The sequence below is a fragment of the Triticum dicoccoides genome, chromosome 6A (assembly GCF_002162155.2).
Source record: "Triticum dicoccoides isolate Atlit2015 ecotype Zavitan chromosome 6A, WEW_v2.0, whole genome shotgun sequence".
Lineage (NCBI taxonomy): Eukaryota > Viridiplantae > Streptophyta > Magnoliopsida > Poales > Poaceae > Triticum > Triticum dicoccoides.
In genome coordinates this window covers 77808657-77818647 of record NC_041390.1, presented here as the reverse complement: position 1 = coordinate 77818647, position 9991 = coordinate 77808657, and the positions used below count along the sequence as shown (strand labels likewise).

At 45.8% G+C, this 9991-nt stretch overlaps 1 protein-coding gene across 1 annotated transcript; it reads left to right on the top strand.

Annotated features, from left to right (window-relative positions):
* Positions 1-5514: 5514 nt before the first annotated feature.
* Positions 5515-8220, top strand: LOC119315094 (protein FLUORESCENT IN BLUE LIGHT, chloroplastic-like). Its single transcript, XM_037589768.1, has 5 exons — positions 5515-5698; positions 5803-5948; positions 6414-6573; positions 6692-7009; positions 7770-8220. The coding sequence occupies exons 1-5, from the start codon at positions 5575-5577 to the stop codon at positions 7973-7975; spliced, it is 954 nt and encodes a 317-aa protein (XP_037445665.1). The 5' UTR covers positions 5515-5574; the 3' UTR covers positions 7976-8220.
* The last annotated feature ends 1771 nt before the right edge of the window (positions 8221-9991 follow it).

Here is a 9991-nt window from a genome sequence, read left to right as displayed (position 1 = left end):
AGAGGCGGCCCGGCTTGCTCCGCTGCCCGGAACGGACGAGGTCGAGCGAGGCCAACCTCCTGGGCGTAATCCCGAGCGACAGCGACGACGGTGGCCGCGGAAACGATGGTGAGGCAGCGGTCACCATGATTTGTTTGAGCTCGGATTCGAGAGGAAGAGGAGGGGGCCGATGGGGAAAAGAAGGGGGAAAGGATGAGGGCGAGCTAGGGTTTGGCCGAGGGGAGTCGACGTGGTGGCCATCCGGCCATGGCACCGTGGGATCGCCGCCACGCCATGGCCCCTGTCTCCTCTTCTGTACAGAGAACAGAGGAAGGGGGAAAAGGCCATGGTGGGCTTGGGCCGTGCTACTGTAGCACTAGGCTTCTAGTGCACAGTGTGCACTTAGCCTCTTTTCCTTCTTTCTAATTTTTCTATTTTGCATTTTATCCACCATTTTGTATTTTTAATTTAATACTGAATAAGTTTTGCTGATTCCAAAACATGTCACATAAATAGTAGGCAATTTTTTGAGCTAGCACACAAGATTTCAAGTGGTTTGGAAATACATAAACATTTGTTTATTTTGAAATGGCGATTTTAGTTGTTGTCGGGTCCTTTATATTTTACTTGGGATTAAATTGGTGAGTAAAATGATGTTCTTTTCTACATGAAAATTACTTAGTGAATATATGCAACAACTCGAACATTTTTTTATTCTCTGTTTGGATAAATAATAATTTAACTTAACTTTAAATTTGAATTTGATGTTTAAATATTTCTTAATTGTTTTTCTTAGGGCATAATGATGATTACTTGGAATCATTAGTGTGGAGTTACTGTAGCATGATTCTTGGGGTGTTACAGTTCTTGATTCTCGAGGCCGATGCTTGCGCTACGTCACTGGGTCACGATGGTGCCGGAGGACGAGGACGGCGAGGCCGGGTGCCGCGGCACCGCGTTGGCCGTGACCAGTGAAGGGGGTGAAGAAGGGCGGCTTCCCTGGCCCTGGCCGTTGCCGTGGTCCTGGGAGTTGGTGCGGTGGAAGCGGCACTTAAAAGACCCGGCGTGGGTGGCGGCGCGCAGACGCATTTGGAAGCGGGCCCTTAGTTGTGGTGGCAAATATAATACACATGATCCATATTGTTATGCACTAGTGTGTGTGTGAAATAGATGAATTATGGTCCCTTACCTAATAAGATGGGTGTGTGTGTGTTAGAGAGAGAGAAGGAGAGGAGGAGAGAGAGTGAGGAAGAGGGAGGAAGAGAGTGTGTGTGTGTGAGGATTTGATGGCTAAAAAGATCGCCAATGTCACTTGATATGTATGATATTAATATTGAACTCTTAAAATTAATGTGGCCCCGTTGCAACACACGGGCGTTCTTCTAATTTTTATTATGTTTGAGATGTTTTGTACTTTCGATGAATTTTTATAATAGATTTTAATCCTTTTCGTAAAAAGGAGACTTTCTACGGAAGTAAAAATACACTCTCTCTTTCTCAACTATCTATGTCATCTACGTCCTCCATTTCCTTACGTGGTATTACTACCTCTATATGTGTTTATTAGTACCTATCGGATTTTGGATCAAAGTTCGACCACATTTTTTCCCCTAAAAAAAGTTTGACCACATATTTAACTAGAAAAATGTTTATGCATGTCATAGAAAAAATATATTATTGGATTCATAATTGAAGATAGTATTCAATGATATTAATTTTGCTACGCATAACTTATATTATATTAGTTGAAATCATTGTCAAAATATGACCCAAAATACGAGCGGGTCAGTAAGGGACCTCCTATTTGGCATGCAAGGCATCGGCGAACGTGCCAGTGCACACCCCCCTTCCTCCGCGCGCTTCTTTTGGCCGGTTCATGTGTGTGGCGCCCTGTTTTTTTGCTTTCCTGTTTTTTCTTCTTTAAACTAGAACAATGCCCATACATTACAATGGGATAGAAATATTCTAGTACGTTAGCTTGTGATTTACCTGTCAATAATAATACGATTGTGTAAATAAATGTTCATTAAATTCTGGCTGTGAATTACCTTGTATTTTGATCAGAAGTTTAGTAAGTATATTAAAGTGGAATTGAACAAGGTAAAACAAATCTCGGTGGAGCTATGGCGAAAGCGCTCGCGCGCGTGGCCGCGCGGCCGTCGCCAGCCTGATCTCCTGGCTCTGGCCTGCTCCGCGTCCAGTGAGACCAGATTCGGAATCCCCGCCGCGTGCTCTCTCTCCTCCGCCAGCTCTCCTCCCCGTCCGTCAAGCTGTCATGGCTCCCCACGCTCCAACATCGGCGGCCGCCACGACCCCTCTAGTCGATGTCCTCCCCGCTACAATGTTGGCAGCCGCTCGGGCCTCTCCGGCTCCTCCTGCCAGCGACCCCGCTCGGGCGGTGGAGGCCACCTCGGTTGCTCCTGTCGACGCTCCCGCTCCAATGATACTGGCCTCTCAGGCTCCTTCTGTCGGCGCTGCCCCAGCCCATCCGCTGTCGCCCTCTGCCGAAGACGTCGCTGCAGCCTACCTCGCCTCCCGCAAGGCCGACCCGGCAGTGCGGGGACGCTTTGCCTCACGCAAGCTTCCCTCCACAACCAAGATGCCGGCCCGGTCCGATCTGGTCCTGGCAACTCTGACGCGTACCACGCCGGCCGTCGTTGTTGCTGGATACAACAGCCTTCAGGGAGCTGCCTCTGATGGCCCCATTTCGGACGAGGACAACGGAGTGCCCACTGCTGTAACTTCCCACGATGCTGTTGCGGGCGACGGACACGTCATTCAGGCGCCTCCAGTGCGTCCAGGTTGGGGAGATTGGAGAGGATGTTTCGACCGCGAGGCATCGCCGGAAGCCCCTGTGTCTCAAGCTCCAAGTGGAAATGCATTGGCGGGATGGCAGCTTGTCTCGAGAGGGCGCCGCTCGACTTCCGTTCCTTTCCATCGCCCTGCTATCAATATGTGGCGTCCTCCGCTGGCGTGGTTGAGAGACATGTGTTTCCTATGCCTCTGTTGAGGTCACTATGCACACTCCTGCAGGGATCGAATCCGATGCACGAACTGCCTTCGATCTGGGCACATCGCCCGCTTCTGCTGTGCTAAGAAGCATGTCCACCAAGCTTCACCGGCCCAATGTCATGCTCCACCGCCTCCATCCACCAGTGATGTCTCCATGACAGACGTGCAGTTCCAGTTTGTCTCGGCTCAGCAAGTCGGGTTGGCGGAGGAGACCGAGCTGCTTCGCACTGAGCTTCGTGACTGCGTTGCGCGAGTCGGGAGTGTTTTGGTGAGAGCGGAGGCCACTCTCGCCAAACTTGAGGTGGTGCCGGATGTGTCTTCGCTACCTGAGTTTCAGATTGGGGTTGCCCCTGATTTGTTCTCGTCCCCTGAGATCCTGGTTGGTTCTACCGATGGGGAAGCAGGCATGTATGGAGATCTCTCCCCTCGTGCTACATCTTGTTGGTTGCCGTTACCCGTCGTGCCGATTGCTTCTGGGAGGGAAGCCGTTGTCGAGGTCGTGGCTCCGGTGCTGCAGATCATGCCTGAGTTGCAGAAACTTTGTGGGAAACCCACTTCGCCTATTTCGACGGTGCTTCCTTAGGAGATGGGGTCGCTTGGAGGGGACTTGGCGATGCCGACTGCGACCTCACCATTGTCGTTGGAGCCCAGTCAGCCACTCGCCTATGTGGACCGTGGAGGTTTGGACGTTGCTGTTGCTCTCTCACCTGAGGTTGTTGCCCAGGTGGCATCCGTGGGTGCCGAGGTTGATGAGATAGGTGCTTTGACAGCTACTTCTGAGGCGCCGAAGCCTATTCGGTCGCCCATCTTTTGACAGTGACGCTATGTTGGCACGTATTGACGAGGTGGTCTTCGTGAAAAAGCTTGGCCGTTTGCTCGCCTCCTTGGAGGCAACTTGTCCTGGGTCTCGCAATGTGATTGCTTGCCTCCTAGTGGATGAGGTTTCTATAGGCAAAATAAAGAAGGTGAAGAAGGCTCTCAGAAACATAGGTAAGAAGAGTGGCGCCATTGATAAGGCGTCTGCGGCTGCTTAATGGAGGATACTCAGTCTCTTCGTTCTCCATCTCCGAGTGGCTCGTCTATGTGGATTTCTTGGCGTCTGATGTATTCAACATTGGTTTTGTTGAGGGTTTCTTTGCGACATAGAAGTGCGAGGGTTTGTGGTTGTTGCGTGTTAGGTACGTTTGTTGGGTTGACCGTGAGGCCATGGAGTTTCTTTCTTAGCGAGTAGTCCGCATATGATCTATATGTATCAGTTTTCACCCGTTTTTCTGTTAATTAACCGGGAAATTCTCTTCTTCTTAATTAATCGACGAGGCAAATCTTTTGCCTCCATTTCGAAAAAAAGTGGAATTGATTCAGAAGGTAAGTAAATTAAGGTGATTGATTATCATACAGGCTGGACGAAGGGGTGGCGGGAATAAAGGTGAAATGGGAACCTTACGTTCTTCTTAAATAGTAGAGATAATTACATATTTCAAAAAGTTCTAAACTGCCTTTTTTTTATGCAACAAATCATAAAATGACCGTGTGCTCATTTTTTGCAAATTCAAAAAATGATCACGATTTTGAAAAAATGTTTGGGAAATTAAAAAATGTTCAGGATTTTGGAAAAATGTTTGTGTATTAAGAAAATGCTAGTGAATTTTAAAAGATGTTTGTGAATTCGGCAATGTTCTTGATTTCTGAAAAAGCATTTGAAAATCCAGAGAATGTTTATGAATTACAGAAAAAGTTTATCAATATAGAAAATAATCATGCAATTGAAAACAATTCGTCAAAGAAAAACAATCTTCATGAATTTCCTAAATATTTCCCCAATTTTAGTAAATGTTTGCCGATTCACAAAAAATGTTCCGGGTTTTCAAAAAAATATTCATAAATTTGTAAAAAAAATGTTCACAAATTGGAAAAAGTTCATGATTTCATAATAATGGTCGGCGAATCTGAAAAATATTCATGATTTATAAACAATTAATAAAAAGTAAAAATGAAAATAAAATTAAGAACAAACAGGGAAAAATACAAAAACTTGAAAAATAAAGTAAAGGGCGAAAAAATACCATAAGAAAGAACACACAAAAAACCGGTACAGAACCGAAAAAAGTGAACGAGCCGGCCCAAAATGTACATAACGCCTGCGGGTTTATGCGCTCGGTCGCTAAGTAGGTACCTATATGCGTCTAATTGCGGACTCTTTACTAAAGTCTTTGGAGTACTTTTTCAAGCAAAGATTGATACCGCAAATAAGGTGTTTACAAGAGATTTTATTTTAAGTCTTAGCCATAAGAGTTACTTTGTATTTCTTTGATCTTAGGTTCACATCAGTGTACCTGTAATTGTTATGACTATTAATAAAGTTAGTGTTTCTTAAAAAAAATGCGTTCGAATAGGATTATCCGGCTAGCAAGTCAAAGACGGAGGTAGAACTGAAACTATGTGCCACAGCCCACGGGCCCATTCACACCTCCCAAGCCGTTCCAATTCAGCAGGCGCGTGTCACGTGACACCACCATCCCCCAGTTCCCCACTCTTCCACACCTACGGCCGCTTAGCCAACGCGAGGCGCCGCCGGAGCCGGCGATGCAGGCGGCGGCCTCTTACCGGGGCGCGGCAGCCCACCGCCGCGCCGGCCACCCTTACCGACGCCCTCCCGGTCCCTCTCTTCTTCTACCCGTCCGTGTCGCCGGCGTCGGCCGTCTCTGCGGTGAGCCCCTCGTACTCTTAACGCTCCCGATTCTACTATACATATATGCCACTCTGATAGCGTCGCATCGATTTATTCATGCCGCCGTCTCCATGTGGGAGCAGACGCGGCGGTTCCGCTCCGATTCGGTCCCCTTCCCCTTCATCGGGCTCGCGGCGGTGGCGGCGGCGTTTTCGCGCACCTCGATGCCAGCAATGGGGAGGCGTGGCAGATGACGCGCGCGCTCGGGCTAATCCTTGCTGATCACCAGGTACGAACGATTCTTTGGGGTTTGGGTTGCTATGGACTCAAGATAACCAAATGAATTCAGTCATGGTGTAAACTGTAGAGTTAGTGAACTGATGCCCAAGCACCCAAATAGAGCATTGCGTTTCTTGGTGAGAGTCTATGAACATGGCTGTGGACTGTGGGATAGATAGGGACTCCAATTCCAGGCATTGGTAAAAAAAAAATTCTGCTGGGCAGCTAAAATAAACGAGGTTTCTCCCGCCCGAGGGAGACGCGCCATGTTCTTGCGTGGGAGCACAGCGAACACAGCCATCATATTTTGAAGCAACTTTTAGTGGTAGCATTTCAAGAGTGAATCACAATCATGTTCAGAATGTACATTCTTTACTTATGTTGTTAGTTGTTACTCTGTTTTTTCCGTTACGTTGTGATGCAGCTCTGCTATTGACTGTGCTTTACTATCTGCCTGTATAATCTATGCCTGCAGAAAACTGCGCATGCTAGCCTGCTGAAAACTGCTGTTCTTTCAACAATGTCGATGCTCATAATGCCTCTTGAGGCATCAGCTGAGACATGTCAACCAACTAGTTCTTTTGCCAATATGCCGATTTTCATTGCCGTCGCTCTAATAGGAGCTGCCGTGGGTGGTAAGACGCTCAAACCAATGCCCACAGGCATAACTGATAGTATCTATTATGTATAGTTGATGAAGAGAGACGTTTCATGCTGTGCTATTTTTTTTCCCTCTCCGATGTTACATTCTAGGATTATTAGCACGGCAAAGAAAGGACGAACTGAAGCGATTGAACAATCAACTTCGTCAGATTAATACTGCTCTTAGAAGGCAGGCGCAGATTGAATCGTTTGCTCCTGGCCTTACTTATGCGCCTGTAGGGAGAGCAGGAGAAATTGAGGTTATTGTTGATCCCAGGAAGCAGCAGTTGGTGGTAAATTTGAAAAATGGGAAGAATTATATGAGGAATCAGGACCTTGATAAGGCGGTAGTGGAGTTCAAGACGGCTCTGGAGCTTGCAGAAAGCATAGGGGATCGCTTTGAGGAGAAGAAAGCTGCGCGGGGATTAGGTTTATTTCTTCCCGTTCCTGATAATCAAAATCATGCATCACATTGTTTTTGTTCACTGATAAACAAAAGTGCATTTAATTAATACTGACCCTCCACCATTGTAAGTATAATTCTGTGGTTAGGCCGCTACAGTGTTGGTGACTAACTTGTAGAATAGCAGAATGTCTGAATATCCCAAGAAATAAGTGTAATGTATGATTTTGTTTCAGCTAGGTTGCATTTTCCCCATCCTTACGTTTAAGTTACTCCTGCAAGCAATTGTATTCCTGCTCCATACTTGAATAGATTCTGTAGTGCACGGAATCATAATGAGCAATTGCACGTAGAGTAATAAACTTGTAAGTAAAACATCATCCTATTTGTCCCAATAGATGGGGATTCTGCACTTTAGCTGTGCATGAGAGGATTATTATCTTATCTGCATGTATGTTTGCTTTCATAATTTGGGGCATTCACTTTTGCATATACCAGGAATTACTTTTAAGCAAGTACTGATTTGAAGTATAGTAGCAAGATTTATATCGACCTAGAATTGATGCACTCTCCATTTTTACATAACAGAAATTCGATGCCCTTGGAAAACATTACCATTTCTCTGTCCCCTTTGAACATCTGTATGTACCTACCTTTTCCATGTGTGTGTGTTTGTTCAGATTTCTGCCATGTGCTTCATTTAGAGACAGCTTAGACTAACCTTAATTGTTTGTTGGTAAACAAACCACTGTGACGCCTCATTTTGCTTGGTATTTATTGTCTTAGGCGCATCACTGCAAAGGTTGGGACAGTACAGAGAAGCAATGAGCTGGTACTACAAGGTTCTGGCGCTATCAAAGGAGACCGGCGAGGATTCTGGCTGCACCGAGGCCTACGGCGCGATAGCCGACTGCTGCGCTGATCTCGGCGATTTGGAGGGAGCAGCGAAGCTGTATGACGAGTACATATCAAGGCTGCAGCCCCGCGATTGAGCGCTCCGACGTTGTTGGAAATCAAACACTCAACTTCTTCCTACTGACTGATCACGCCAGAGCCCTTCCGTTGCCCTGCTTCTGATGTCAAGGTTGCTTCCTTGCTATATGGCGGAAAACGAGCCGATTTTGCTTGTCTTTTAACTTGGTTGGAGCACTTAAATTGTCCATCAGGAGTCCCTCTCTACTTGTGTATATAAATTGCGATGGTGCTATGGCATGTGCGGGTTCAGAGTCCTTCTCCATGCAGGATTGGCGATCCATCTAGTTGAAAATTTCCTTGACTGTGCGGCTTCAGGACTACCGCAGAGTATCATATCCTGACACGTGATACAGCAACAGTCCTCGAGCGTTTGCTCTGCTGACAGTGAGCAGTAGTGACTAGTGAGTAATGGTCGACTAACAGTTGGTAGCTGGTGCTGTTGAATGGTTGTTTTATTCAGCGCCATCGAGACATTCATCAAGTGCAAGTACAGTATAAACTTGGCTAACCGAACACGAGCATCACTCTCTTACACATGTTGTATATACTCCCTGTCAAAAAAGGTCTTACATTATGAGACGGAGCGAGTATAAGTCTTTTTTAGAAATTTCAGTACAAACTACATACGGATGTACTCCCTCTGTAAACTAATATAAGAGCTTTTAGATCACTAAAAAGTAGTGATCTAAAAGCTCTTATATTAGTTTACGGAGGGAGTATATAGTCATATTTTAGAGTGTAGATCCACTTATTTTGCTTCGTATGTAATCTCTTATTGAATTCTCTAGGAACGGAAAGAGTAGTTCAATTCTTCAGTCCTTCTCAGTTGCACACAGGTTAACCTTGCATAATTCTAATTTTCCTAGCATGATACAATTGTTACCGAGCCAAACCAGCAAAACAAAAGAACCGAGCCGAACTTTTTACTGGTTATTAATCAATGTATTTTTCAGAGTTCGAGCTGGTTCGTTTTGCAGCCTGGTGAGCTGGGTAGGTTCGCTGAATGACACCGCAGCAGCCCAAGTTATGCGTGTATGTGCAGATAGGACAACGGATGATGGGCTCGAACATGGGAATCAGAAGCAGGCAGGCGGGGCAACCCAATTCAAACTTCGATTCAGAGATGCCAAAGGGAAGTGGTCTCTCTCCGACACTCCGATGTGTGCTCGTAGTCGTAGGACCAGTGCCGCTGTGTGCTCCATGTGATCGCGTACGTACATGGGGGTACAGTACGCCATTTGTTGCCATTGATTTTTCCTTTTTCTCGAGTGAATTCCACTTTTTACCTTGTAGTTGTACATTTGAGACACTAATTATCCGATCGAGTGAAAATTCGTCTATAATACCCTTTTTGGAAGCTTCAAATCGTTGTTTTCTGACATGTGTCCATCAGGCAAGGTGTGAGGTGACGTTCGAGGTCCAATAATATGTGGATGAGGAGGAGGAATGAAACAGATGGACAAGAAAAATCTGAAGATGATCGTCAATGATGCCCTTCGATCTTTACATATTTTTTATGAATCATTGACGCAACAAGCCTTTCCTATCTAGAAAAATGCAAAACCAAGGTAAAACCGTGTTAAAAGTCTTCAAAGTCTGATATTTCGATAGAAGTTTCACTAAATGAGGTAATATGTGTCAGAAATGTACAACTACAGGGTAAAAAGTAGAATTCACTCTCATTATTATTTTTTGAAACGGAACACATTTATTCCATTTAACTTGGGAGAGCACATAACAAAATCGTCGGACACAATGCGAGCTACGTCGTTAATTGGTACTCATTGAAATTGGCAAGTAGCACCTAATGACCGTGTAAGAACTTCTCCAATCGAACCCCTAAATTGTTTCATATGGTCAGGCGAACAGTTCAGACAGCGCTCGAATGAAGAAAAGCCGGTGTAATTGTACACAATCCATTTGTCCGGACTATCCGAAAGCCTCTAAAACCCCATTCCCTCGCCCTGGCCCGCCTTTTTCCTCTCATATTTTGTCTGTGTCTGCATTACGCCCTCCCCATTCTGCGACCACCC